Source organism: Siphateles boraxobius, unplaced genomic scaffold (assembly GCF_051911475.1).
Source record: "Siphateles boraxobius isolate OS27281-9 unplaced genomic scaffold, OSU_SipBor_1 17, whole genome shotgun sequence".
In the NCBI taxonomy this organism is placed as follows: Eukaryota; Metazoa; Chordata; class Actinopteri; order Cypriniformes; family Leuciscidae; genus Siphateles; species Siphateles boraxobius.
The window spans coordinates 7,133,331-7,147,500 of NW_027508777.1; the positions used below are offsets into that span (position 1 = coordinate 7,133,331).

General features: G+C 45.1%; 1 protein-coding gene across 5 annotated transcripts in view; it reads left to right on the forward strand.

Annotated features, from left to right (window-relative positions):
* cntln (centlein, centrosomal protein) overlaps positions 1 to 14,170 on the forward strand; it is a 178,794-nt gene that overhangs the window by 139,823 nt on the left and 24,801 nt on the right. For all 5 annotated transcript variants that reach the window (XM_077232326.1, XM_077232325.1, XM_077232328.1 and 2 more), the window contains 3 exons: positions 594 to 672; positions 2,023 to 2,098; positions 9,775 to 9,989. In XM_077232326.1, coding sequence (XP_077088441.1) covers positions 594 to 672; positions 2,023 to 2,098; positions 9,775 to 9,989 — 370 coding nt within the window. The remainder of the gene's footprint in view (positions 1 to 593; positions 673 to 2,022; positions 2,099 to 9,774; positions 9,990 to 14,170) is intronic.

Below are 14,170 nucleotides of genomic sequence, written 5' to 3' on the forward strand. Positions count from 1 at the left end.
TTATTCCTTTGCATATTCAGCCCTGACAGAGGAGGAGTCCCAATCAGTTGGCCAATCACTGGCCAAACCCTGGCCAATCAGTTGAGTTTTCCTGTGACGTTCCTATTCTGCTGTGGTCCCAGTGTCTCCCTTTTCCTGTACTTGCTCTAATTTAACAGGATAAATTTTGAATGACTCTGTTCGGTTCTCAACCAGATGTCGACAAGCTGTTTAACATCTTCCAAATCAAGCAGCATTTTCAGTAATTATTTCATGAAAGTTTTTTGTCGCCTACAAAATCAGAGTTTATCACATGATGGATGGTATGATCCACAGATTTATTTCACCCAAATGCACCACTACCTCAACAAAACGGCATGCTGGAAGCTTTCCAAATCTGTCTCAAAGAGGCTCTTGAATGAGACGCCGCAGCATTTAGAACGTCCCGACTGTGCCTCAGCAGTTACGCACCACACATGGCCATATAAGTTTCAGGGTTGTCTGGTTTTCTGCTAATTAACCATTCTCATATGAATTCTACGCCACATAGTAGTCCCCAGTATATCTATTTATCTTGGTAAATAAATAGATATTTCATAACTTTATCTCCACAGTGACAGTGAACAGTTCTCTGACAGCCTGCAAAGTCGATATTCTGCTCCGACACGTCGATCTTCTCAGAAAACTAGTAAGGTTTGTTACACAACATTTATTTTTAATGAATTTTTTGGATTTTGTTTCTTATGTTATTTTTTTTATTTTTATTTTTTTATGTTGTTGTTAAAATTAAATAACTCATTTTTCTTCAAATCGTTTTGTACGTTTTGTTTGGAACAAAATAGTCAATAGATTCATAAGTTTAAAGACATTTTAAAGGTGAAATTCATTATGTAATTTAATGTAAGCTCCCAACTTGCAGAAGTAATGACTTTTCAAAGAAGTTTCGGTAACACTTTATTTTGCACTGTCCTTGCTACATGTTTCATGCTCTTACTATAGTAATAACAGTACATTATGTATAATTACAAGCAAATAACCCCATGTCAAACTACAACCCGAATCCTATTGTAAGTACATTATAATTAATATTACTCAGTTGTTATTGATCTAATTACAATATAGCAAGGACCCCATTAAATTCAAGAGTAACCAACGTTTTCTGAAAACTCCCTCCATCTGCCACTGGTCGGCCAAACATATAGCCACAGCCCTAGTTTCAGTCTAATACATTTTTTGATCTAGTAAGATCTATTCCTCTGTCACATTCTTATAAAATTATTATTTAAACTTTATAGTTAATGTTATAGTCAAGTGGGTACCTCTTAAGCAGAAAGCTGTAGTATGATCTACTCAAAGGTTTGGCCCAAGTAATTGGATGAGGCAATGTTGTTTTAATACTTTTGAACAGAATCAGTCTACAAATGGCTGATTTAGAGTTACAAAAATTACTCTCTTCACCTTGAAATTGCCTCTTTTCATTTGCAAAGTAAAAAAAACAACAAAAAAAAACATTTTCTGCTTGAATTTAAGCAGCTGTGTCGATCAGAAGATGTGTATCAGAGGTGTCTGATCCTGTAAAGTGCGATCTCTTCTCGTCAGTCTCTCAGGGCTTCGCTGGCTCTCCCCCATCCCCTCAGGGAACATGGAAGCTCCATATCTTCTCCTCTTTTCACTTCCTCTCAGCTCTACAGCTGTCAGCTCTCTCTTAGATCCTGCCTGAATGGCTCTGTGTACTTGTCAACTGTACTGGCTCACATCGGCGTGACAGTGGAGCAGAGCACTGCGCCGCTCGTGTCACACTAAAGAGCTTCTGAATAAATCCATGATCAAACCCACGGAGAGAGAGGGAGAGAGACTGATCAAAACCTTTTTAAATAGTGTTCGATACAAACGAGGGGAAAAGCCAAAGCCTCTTTGATGTGACTACAAACGCTTCCTCTGTGTCACTCTGCCGTGAGCCGCCACGTTACGTTATGTTATGTTAAACTGTTGCCCCTGCTTTTTGTGTCATGCTTTGTGTTTCCACCTCTTCCCTGCCTGCAGGGCTGCAGGTACATGCTGATCTGCCCCATAGACAAGCCTGGAGAGGAATCTCAAACTAGAAACATCCAAATCCAAGGTAACCTGGTTGATGCAACTGTGCCCAGGCGCATACAGGATGAGTGATTGTTCTCTCTTGATGGCTTATACAGCCCTTATCGTATAAATTCTTAAAAAACAGAATAGAAAACTGAATCGACTATAAATATCAAACAGATTCTCATCAGTGTCATTCATAAACCAAAATATGAAATTTGTAATTGCAAAGATAATGAGTGTTTACAAAAAGGTTCCCAAACATTCCTACTGCCGCGGCTGCCCCCTCTGCCCCACTTCTATCTATTTGTGGTCCCACAGTTTTTTGTCAAAAGTTGACATTGGATTGCTTAAATTTTTATACTTAAAAAAATATAATAGTTTGCTTATAGTTGTCTAAAAGTAGACAAGAAATTATTTTATTGTCAAAAAAATTGCTCACCTTAAAGAGACTCTTTCACAATGCTGGTACATTTTAGTTGCAAAATCAAATGGAGATCTAGTAAAATAGTATTCCCATGCATCTGCTTGAGTTGTATGGAATGCTGATGCTATGGTAATATCACTGTTCCTAAAACCTTGTCTACACCGGACGCGAATGTCGTGACTCGACTAAAAACAATATTATGAACAGCGATTCTGTCTACAATGGATGCGGCACATCAGTAAACTGATGCCTCGTTCTATTTATGACGTACTGAGACGAAGGACAAATTCTTTGCAACGGGCGCTTTGTCGTGTCCAGTGTAGACAGCCTTTAGCTGTTGTGTCCGATGTAGACAGGGTTTAAAGCTCAAAATGCCCGTTTTGTGCAAAAGACTATTGCACTGCAGAATTATGCTCCCCTTCTTGAATGGAATATCACAACTGTAGCCCATTATCATGATATCTTGTTCAAAAGAGCTTTTTTTAACTAGAAGGCCAAGCTAAAAACCTGCTAACCTACACTCCCATTTTAATGTTTGGGGTCAGTGTCTATTCACTAATCATGCATTAAATAAAAAATTTATGAAATTAATTTTATCTGAAATTAAGGATCAGTTTCCACAAAAATATTAAGCAGCACAACTGCTTTGAAATGTTACTTGAGCACCAAATCAGCATATTAAAATGATTTCTGAAGGATCATGTGACACTGAAAATTCAGCTTTGCCATCACAGGAATAAATTGTATTTAAAATATTATTTTAAATTGTGATAATATCTCATAATATTCCTGTTTTACAGTATTTTTGATCAAATAAATTCAGCCTTGGCAAGCATAAGAGACTTATTTAAAAAAAACAAAAAAACATTAAAAATCTTACCAATCCCCAAAAACAATAGTGTAAAGCTGACTGAAAACACAAAGAAAGGAAAATGTTTGATATAAAAGATTTGTTAAGGAATACAAGAAACGTCTCGGTTACGTATGTAACCCTCGTTCCCTGAGTAGGGAACGGAGACGTTACGTCGGATGACGACGAATGGGGGTTTCGCTTAGAACACCTATCGACTTCGAGTATTACAAAACGAGCCAATGGCGATGAAATGCCATGGGTCTGCGGAATTTGCATAGCGTATCTCCGCCCCACCGCGTGGGTATAAAGGAGGACGCCGGCAACATGCAGGTATGTCTTCGCTGAGGAGCCGAGACTGAACTCAGGCGTCTGCCCAGCGGTACAGCGGAAGTGGCAGGGAGACGTAACGTCTCCGTTCCCTACTCAGGGAACGAGGGTTACATACGTAACCGAGACGTTCCCTTTCGTAGTCACTCCGAGTTACGTCGGATGACGACGAATGGGGGTCCCCGTGAAATCACGCCACCTTCACAGCTGTCTTCCAGTGCCCTGCGAAAGTCTGATCCCCCTGTCGTGATACTGGCACAGACGAAGGAGTCCTACTTAACACAGGAATACCAAGGTACACTGGGAAGCATATCTCAGAGGAGATATGCCGCAGCATGCCTACCCGTAGGGAGGACTTAAGATACACATATGGCCGGAGGGCTACATATGGGTGAACACTGAAGTGACCAGCCCGAGGGGTGGCAACTTTCAACTCCAGGAGGGCAAGATGGCTTGCCAAGGGAAAGACACATGCTCAAGGAGGCTTACAGTGGAAATACACATGTGGGGGTTACTCAGGGAGGAACCATGCACACGGAGGCACCTAGCCGACGCCCAGGCAATAGACACTGGCGCCAGCGTCAACAGTGCAGGAGGAACTCAGGGCTTCAAAGAGGAAGGCTCACCTAAGGAATAATCGCACGTATCCAGTCCGTGGAGTGGAATGGCGAGCAAGCGAAGACACCTGAGCGGGTCCAGCACGAGAGGACACAGGCTCCACTCGGAGATTATAGAATCTGGCGAATGTGTTGGGTGTCGCCCAGCCTGCAGCTCTACAAATGTCTGCCAGCGAGGCGCCATGTGCTAGAGCCCAAGAGGAAGCCACACTCCGAGTGGAGTGGGCTGTCACACCAAGGGGGCACGGTCGGCCTTGCTGTTGGTAAGCCAAGCAATGGCGTCCACTATCCAGTGAGACAACCTCTGCTTTGAGAGAGCCTTTCCCTTCAGTCTCCCACCATAACAGACAAAGAGCTGGTCTGAGGTCCTGAAACACTGCGTTCTGTCTACGTAAGCGCGGAGAGCGCGTACTGGACAGAGCAGTGCCAAGGCTGGGTCTGCCTCCTCCCGGGGCAGCGCTTGCAGGTCCACCACCTGGTCCCGGAGGGGAGTGGTGGGAACCTTGGGCACATATCCAGGCCGGGGTCTCAGGATCACGTGAGAGTGACCGGGCCCGAATTCCAGGCACGCTTCGTCAACGGAGAATGCGTGCAGGTCCCCTACCCTCTTGATGGAGGCCAATGCAACCAGGAGCGCTGTCTTCATAGACAGGAACTTAAGCTCAACTGGTTGCAGAGGCTCAAAGGGAGCCCTCTGCAGGGCATTTAAGACCACTGAGAGGTCCCAAGAGGGAACGAGAGGAGGGCGAGGAGGATTCAGTCTCCTCGCTCCTCTCAGGAACCTGACGATCAGGTCGTGCTTCCCCAGAGACTTACCTTGAACTGCTTCGTGATATGCGGCGATAGCGGCCACATACACCTTCAGGGTGGAGGGGGACAGCCTTCGCTCCAACCCATCTTGCAGGAAGGAAAGCACGACAGAGATCGAGCATCTCCTGGGGTCTTCTCGACGAGAAGAGCACCAGTTGACGAAGAGGTTCCACTTCAACGCATAGACATGTCCCGTGGACGATGCTCTAGCGGAAGTGATGGTAGCCGCCACCGCTGGTGGCAGGGAACTCAAACCTGACTCGTCCCGTCCAGGAGCCACACGTGGAGCCTCCAGAGATCGGGTCGAGGGTGCCAAAGGGTGCCCCGTCTCTGAGAAAGGAGATCCTTCCTCAGAGGAATTGGCCAAGGAGGTACTGTCGCGAGGAGTACCAGTTCGGAGAACCAGGTCCGGGTGGGCCAATACGGCGCAACCAGAATGAGCTGCTCCTCGTCCTCCTTGATCTTGCACAAGGTCTGTGCGAGAAGGCTCACTGGGGGAAACGCATATTTGCGTAGGCCCCGCGGCCAGCTGTGCGCCAGTGCATCCGTGCCGAGAGAGCCCTCAGTCAGGGGATAGAACAGGGCGCAATGGGTCGAGTCGTGAGAGGCAAACAGATCTATCTGTGCGTCCCCGAACTGGTCCCAAATCAGCTGAACCGACTGGGGATGGAGTCTCCATTCGCAGGAGATGGGCCGAAACCGTGACAGCTCGTCGGCTGCAAAGTTCCGATCTCCCGGAATGTAGATAGCACGAAGGGACCTCAGGTGCTTCTGACTCCATAAGAGGAGGTGGCGTGCGAGTTGCGACATACGGCGGGAGCGTAGACCACCCTGACGGTTGATGTACGCTACAGTCGCGGTATTGTCTGAACGGACTAGTACGTGTTGACCCCTGAGCAACGTGAGGAAACGGTGCAGGGCAAGGCGTACTGCCAGCAACTCGAGGCAATTGACAAGCAGAAGGCGCTGGGGTCCTGTCCAGGAGCCCGCGGCAGCATGTCCGTTGCACATGGCGCCTCAGCCCGTGGAAGAGGCATCTGTGGAGACAACAACATGCCTGGAAACTCGTTCTAGGGGAACACCGGCCCGTAGAAACTGAGGTTCCACCACGGGGTGAAGGTCTGACGACAGGTCGGAGTTACTGTAACTCGGAGCGTGCCATGATGCCATGCCCACCTCGGGACTCGATCGCGAAGCCACAGCTGAAGCGGTCTCATATGAAGCAATCCGAGCGGCGTTGCCGCAGCTGCAGATGCCATATGCCCCAGGAGCCTCTGAAACAATTTCAGTGGGACCGCACTCTTGTTTAATGGCTGAGTGGAGAAGGCGACCAAGTCCATGCCGAGAAAAGAGCTCCCCTGCACGGGGCAAAGTTTACTCCTTTCCCAGTTGACCCGAAGGCCCAGACGAGCTAGGTGCCGGAGCACTGGGTCCCTGTATTCACAAACCTGGTCTCAGGAGTGAGCTTAAGACAGCCAGTCACCGAGATAGTTCAGGATGCGAACCCCGTGCTCCCATGGAGGAACAAGGGCTGCCTCAACAACCTTGTGAAGGCGCGAGGAGACAGGGCTAGCCCGAATGGGAGAACAGCGTACTGACATGCGCGCGCCCTGACAGCAGAACGTAGGTACGGTCTGAGTCGAAGGAGAACGGAGACATAAGAGTAGGCGTCCTTCAGGTCGATCGCTGCAAACCAATCCTGTGGCCGCACACATCCAGAAATGCGTTTGGCCAGGAGCATCTTGAACGGCAGCCTGAGAAGGGAGCGGTTCAGATGCATAGGTCCAGGATTGGCCGTAACCCACCAGACTTCTCCGGGACAATGAGGTAGGGACTGTTAACCCGGACCTCATCTCGGCTGGAGGGACAGTCTCAATCGCACCCTTCGCCAGTAGGGAGCAACCTCCGCTCTCATGATAGGGGCATAGCCACCGACGAAAGTGGAGCGGACTCCCGTGAAGACGGGAGGAGACCGTGCGAACTGAATCGCATAGCCGAGCCGATGGTTCGCACGACCCAGCGGAACAGATAGGGAGCTCTAGTGCAGGCTCCCAACTGTGCCAGCGGAGTGAAGAACCACAGACGTCCCCCCGGTGGTGCAGCGAAGCGGAAATGACCAGCCCAGACGAGGGCGGCATAGCGGCCCGGTGTGGGGGCAAGGTCATAACCGCACCCTGACAGAGGAGGCCAGGGAAGGACCAGCGTTCCACGGGGGCCTGCTCTGTCAGGGGTCTGGCGACAGAGGGGGACAGGGGCGAAACGGTCCGTGGACGGCACGCCGTGTCAACCACCTCTGGGGCAGAGGGGGAAGAGGAGAGCACGGCTTGTGGGCGGCGCTCTGTGTCGTCCGAGAACTCTGTATGCTCAGAGAGGAGAGAGTCAGTTCTTCCTGAATAAGGATTCTTCCCCAGCCCTCCACCGGGGAAAGGAGTGGCCCTGCTACCAACTCCTGGAAAGAACTGAGTCTCATCTCTGAGCAGCCCATCTCAAAAGTGCCGCTTAACCCGGCGTTTAGCGGGGTGCGGGGCTGGAGAGGGCTGAGGCATCCCCCTACGGTCTTCCAGAGCCAGGCCCGGGTGAACGGGCGGGGTTGGAACCGTGGGAGGGAGCCTTCGGCGGTGGGCAGACTGAGGGATCTGAGCGGACGGCGGGGCCGTCGGGCAGAATAACCTCAATCTGCTCACGGGCGGTTGAGAACTGTGGGCAGAAGCACTCAACCGCACCGCCGAAGAGGCCGACCTGGGAGATGGGGTGTCGAGCAGACGGGTCCGCCCGACATCTTGCACATCAGACCGGTCAGCCCCAAACTGGTGAACATCACCTGACTCCGAGAGCGTACGGCCACTTTCGTCGCTCGGAGAGCAAGGTCAGTGGCGGCGCGCAGCTCACTGAAGAGCCTCGGGTCAGTCCCGCCCTCCTGCATGTCCATGAGCGTCTGGGTCAGGTAGACCAGCAGAACGGTCATGGGATGCAGTGAGGCAGCTGCCTGTCCTGTGGCACTATAGGATTTCGCCACAGATTACTGTGACGAAAAGAACTACAGGCTTGGACGGGTGCTTAGGATTGCGCCGGGAAGCACTCTGAGGACACAGTAGCATGGCAACAGAGCGTTCAACCGGGGGAACCCCAGTGTACCCATGGGCAGCGGCCCCTGAGGGGAGGAAAGGCGGATGAGACCAACGAGAGGACCCGTGAACTCATCATGCACGTCCGGGAGGAAAGATATTGGGGTTTGCCGTGGACGCGTCGGCGGCCTCACCCAAAAACCAATCGTCCCGGGAAAGCATGGCCATCATCTCCGGATCAGACTCAGGCACAGCCGTATGCACACCAAGGGGTGGCAGCTGTGAAGAGTCGTCATTTCCAGAAGAATCAAGCCCACCTAGTGATGCTGCTACAGACACAGCATCATCCTCTGTAGCTTCAAATGAAAACACACGGGCCACCCGTGGGTAGACTCGTGGAATCATCAGTTCGCTAGCGGGCACCGTCATTAAAGAGGGGGGGCTGGGGCGTGGACACAGAGTCGGCGCCTTGTTCCAGACCAACACCCTCAGGTCACCCTGTCCACCAGCCGAAGATCGGGTAGTGGATGAGGGGACTCTCACTCTTGCGAGTTCACCGAGTCTCGACCTATATATGACGCGATGATCACGTTCCCAGAGAGAACATGAGTCATCCACGAGCGCTGTTCAAGCATGATCAAAGCCCAAACACACTAGACAGCGCTCGTGCCCATCAGAGTCCGATACCAGTCCGCTGCAACCAGAAATGCACGGGCGAGCCGTCTTTAAAAAGACGTGCCGCGTGCGAGCTCTTTTATGAGAGGAGAAAAAAACTCCGCGATGTTGAAGCGCACAGGGAGACACACACACACTGGCAGATCACTGCACAGATCAGCAGGCACTGTGAGCTCGCTGCAGATCGCCGTCACACCAACACCGGAGAGAGAAGCTCGTCTCATAGAGCGAAGTCAGAGATGATTGTGGAGTGAAGAAATATTCTTGGCTCCGAAGCGAAAACATACCTGCATGTTGCCGGCGTCCTCCTTTATACCCACGCGGTGGGGCGGAGATACGCTATGCAAATTCCGCAGACCCATGGCATTTCATCGCCATTGGCTCGTTTTGTAATACTCGAAGTCGATAGGTGTTCTAAGCGAAACCCCCATTCGTCGTCATCCGACGTAACTCGGAGTGACTACGAAAGGGAACAATAGCATGCCATGATGTCTGTTTTGTAGTATTTGTGGCATGTGAAAACTATGCCCTACATGCTAAAATTACAAGATGCAAGTCTTAATATTGTATTGTTTATTTTATTATTGAAGACATAACTTCAGATTCGAATTAAAATTTTGCTGAAGCAAAATCTTCCTTAATTTTTTGGTGAAAATTAAGACTTAAGGGCTTAACCAAAACGAAATGCTGCATGAAAATAGTTTGATACTATGATATTCTTTAACAACTTATAGAAAAAAAATTATATTATTTTTGTGTACTATTCACTAAAAGAATGTTAAAGCCGCAGCAGTCAACAATAACAAAGCAGTGGCTGAATGTTGTTGATATAATGTTATTGTGATACTTCAGCTGGTTTTGTACTGAAAGACATAATGCTATTTAACCCCAGTAACAAATGAAAAGAGACTGAATGTAGCATTGTGTCCTCACCACCACCCTCAGGTGTCTCCCTGCAGAAGACGAGGAAGAGAATATCAAAGTCCCATGCTGTTTTGCGACAGCGTCTTCTGTCCCTCCAGCAGCAAGTCGCAGTCCTGCAAGCAGAGAAACAAGCAGCACAGCAGCTCGCAGCAGAGCAGAAGCAGAGACAAGTGCAAACACAAGTGCAATTAGACTCCATTCTCCAGCAACTCAACGCCAGCAAGCAGCTTTCAAAGGTACTGCATGATCAGAGCGACTCCACTAACACTTTATTCCCTCTTGGGGCTTCACAGAATTCTCAAAACATTCTTAAGAATAATATGTTTTATTTTAATTACTAGTTAATACAAAATGTAATTATTTTAGTTGATACAAAATATTTTTATTATATAACTTAAGGTATTAAAAATTTTAAATTTAAGTTTAAGTCAGGACTTTAACCCTTTTGCTTCAAGGTACAAGGCAAGCTGTTTATTCAAGTATCATTACAGCATTATAATACTAAAATACACACTTAATCTAGCATACTTTTAGGTTATTTGTGTTCCAGATTGAATTACTATGGGCTATAAGATATTTAAATAAAAAAAAGGGAATAGTTAATTTTAGGGTAAATAGACATTCAAATTATTGTCAATATGTTGTTTTATTAGAAAAAGATTTCTTAAAAAGTTAAGAAAATATTTAAATTGAACTATTTGTTTAACTATTGTGAATTATTTATTTAACTTTTGTTTTTATGGCCATTTATTTTATAATTTTCTTCCCTGGAGTCTGTTAAATTGTCTGGACATACAGTACTTGTGTAGCAATGTGTGGAGACAGACTTCATTAGGCTCATACATATGTCATTTTGTTTCCGAATGCCCATGCACAGTGTCGTATGTTGGCTCCAGTTAGACAGTGAGGCTGAAAATGCCAAGCCCATTTGAGATTTGATTTAGACTCTTGAGTGGAACAGGAGGTCAAGATGAACGCCCGTGTCCAGAACCTCTCTCTTTCCAAAACACACCATTCTGCAGTGACACTCCGTGTGTGTGTGTGTGTGTGTGTGTGTGTGTGTGTGTGTGTGTGTGTGTGTGTGTGTGTGTGTGTGTGTGTGTGTGTGTGTGTGTGTGTGTGTGTGTGTGTGTGTGTGTGTGTGTGTGTGTGTGTGTGTGTGTGTGTGTGTGTGTGTGTGTGTGTGTGTGTGCATGCGCATATATGATTGTTTGTTTGTTCGACTCAGAATCATGCATTATTTATGGAGTGGTGAAAGGGCAGCAGGTTGAGTGCCCTTACATGCTGCCCTGTAGTGTGATCACCCTCTTTAATTGGCTAGAGGTGGAGTGTCCAGATTTGATCCTCTCGTCTGATTAGGTGATAAAATCACAGTGGTGTGTGGAACAAGACTGTGTGTTGTAGTTTATGTTAATTTGAGAGTTTTGTGTCTTATTTCCCTTATTGGCTTGTGTAAGAATGGTTGTCTGTAAGAAAACTATACAGGAATTCAACAGACAGACAGATGAATTTCCGTAGAGTGAAGAAAATACCTTGAGAAGGAACCAGACACATCCTCCTCGTTAAACAGTCTGTGATAGTATTTCACAAAACATTTGTTTCGCTATATACTGGGCTGTAGATAGATTAAAAATATATCATTAATCGCATAGGTTTCTGTAAGTAAACACAGTCAATTGCATCTAACATTGTACCATAAATATAGCATGTAACTTGTAATCATAAATATATTTTCACATTGAATCTTCAAATTAATGTGGAAACAATATAAACACAGTATTTTAAATATTTGATATTTAACTATTTGGTTAATAGCATCTCTTTACTAAGTAATAAATTCATTAAAATGTAAAAACAAAACATAAGACATACTAAAAGATACTTCAAGAATAAAAAAAATAAAAAAACGTAAATTATGTTAATTATTTTTAATGCGTTAAACAGCAGAATCCATTGCCAGAAATGATTTTATTTTTTCCGGTCCAAGTATTGATGGAAAAATGTGTTGTTTACTTGTCCTATAACATTTGGCTGGTTGTTTTTGTAATGGGCGATAACCAAATGCTGTGTATCTGGAAGAATGGGCCTATGTGATATAGAGGGTGAGACAGATAAATGGAGAGGGAGACACGTTATTCTGTATTAGGCAACAAGGCAAATGTTGATATGATAGAAGTTGATATAAGACTCCATCAGTGCTAACTATGGCAGCCAGGGAAAAGGCAGCAGCCCACCATCACGCTATCAGCTAGAATGGTGGGGGTTTTAACACTTGGGTGTCAAATCCAGCTCTGCACCTTTGAATGCAAATATACTTGTGTATATTCATGAGTTCACCTAGCCGTATGCTGGGTCTTTTATTCTAGATTGAATTATTTGAATAGTGTCTGATCCCACAGCTCAGGGGGGTTCAGAGTAAAACACTTCTCCACCAGCAGATGTTCCTATGATGGAAGGAGATGCAGGTGGGAAAAAAGAGCAATTTTGTCCACAAAAAACGTTTACAGCTAAATAAATGAAAGGTACTTTTTTGACGTTAAAAATCAATTATTCACTTGAGATATCAGTGGTCTAGTAAAAGCTATTTTAGTCTATATAAGAATTGTCAATCATGTTGAGATCAAGTGACCACCTGAATATGTCTGACATCATCTCGATAACCCACCTATTATCTGACACTTTAGATTGCAGTATAAAGTCATCATTGTTAAGAGATACCCCCTGCAAATTGGGTGTTTCTTCATTTACATTGGTAACCAAGACATTTAAAAAATTCCAGACATTCCGATGGTTATCAATATTAAGTCCAACATCAGTATTATATTGGTTGTCTAAACCAGGGGTTCCCAAACTTTTCAGCCCACGACCCCCAAAATAAAGGTGCGAGTGGCTCGTGACCCATATATCTTCGGAGGTGGTTAAAGTATACAAACATTGCATGAAACTGTGCACACGCACTAATAGGCATACTTACAACACAAAATAACACAACAGTCAAAACAACCATTATATTATTTAATATTAAATATTAACATCACCTAATGAGATGGGTGCATAGACGTCGGAACAGAGGGGGCGCGGCCGCCCCCTAAATTAACATAAGTACTAAAAAAACAATACATTTAGAGTTTGTAAAATACACACTGATGTTTATGGAAGAGGTAATAATAATCCTTTCCATTATAATTTGACACGTTTTATTCATATCAGATACACATTGTGTAAGTAACTTTAATATTTATTCTTCTCCCAGTTCACCAGCCACTAGCCTACTTTTAAGTATTTCGGGAGAGGATGAATTCACGTGTTGTAAATGTTCCAAACAATGTGAAATGTTGTGAAAATAAAACATAGCTCACTCGTTCATTTCAGGGGTTCTATTTAATTACCATTTGTGCATTTCATTCATTGCGCCTGTCCCAAAAGTCCGCGCAAGAAGCATAACTGTTTGTTCACAGCGCGCCGACTTGAGCGGCAAAGAAGCTCTGGGACGCTCTGTCGAGGACGCTTGTCAAAAAGTACGGGGAAGATTGTTGACGCTTTGGCCGCTCTGACGTACCAGCATTATGTTCGAGAGAAGAGAAGTGTCACAACATGAAATGTAAACAGAATAACAAGCAATACATTGACACTTTTTAAAATGACAGCATTTTTATATTGCCTATTCCGCATCTCAACGCAGGCATACAGCTTGCCACATAGAACCGGCCAAAGTAAGGATTAAGCATTAAACATTTGAATTGTTTATTAATAAACTAGTGTTTTCTGTCATTTTTGTTTCATTTATGAGACACGCTCCAGTTCACGCGCCGGCGCCTCCGTGTCCTAATTATTTCGTCTACTAAATTTTCTTATTATTTATTAATCCAGTCAATTTGTTGATGAAAACATTGATTAAAATGAAGATACAATTTATACAAAATGAAATTTACTTAAAACAAAACTTAATAATTGGTCAGAATTATGTCTGACCCATTCCAAATGTTTTCCGATATATAGTGACTCAAGCACTGATGGACCAAAGAGCGTGCATTTCGACATTTGCAGTAAAAACTTGAAATATAAATTCTCAGATAATACATTTAATACCAAAATATTTAAACGTCTGTTTATATAGGCCTACTCCATTAATAAAGGAGTCCAGACATTGGAAAAATATCAGTCCACATGCGTTTTATATCTAATATGAGGGAAATATACATGCATGCATGCGTGACACAAAAAATCTTTAACCTTTAGGTAGCAAAATATTTTTTAGAAAATTCTACTAGACTAACGTCACTCATAAATCATGAAATTTCACACATCCAACATCTCTTGAGTTTTATTAAAAATCTTTAACTTTTAGGTAGCAAAATATTTTTTAGTAATTCTGTCAATTAGCCTACACTAAGGTTAGATTTCATTGAAGGTAAAT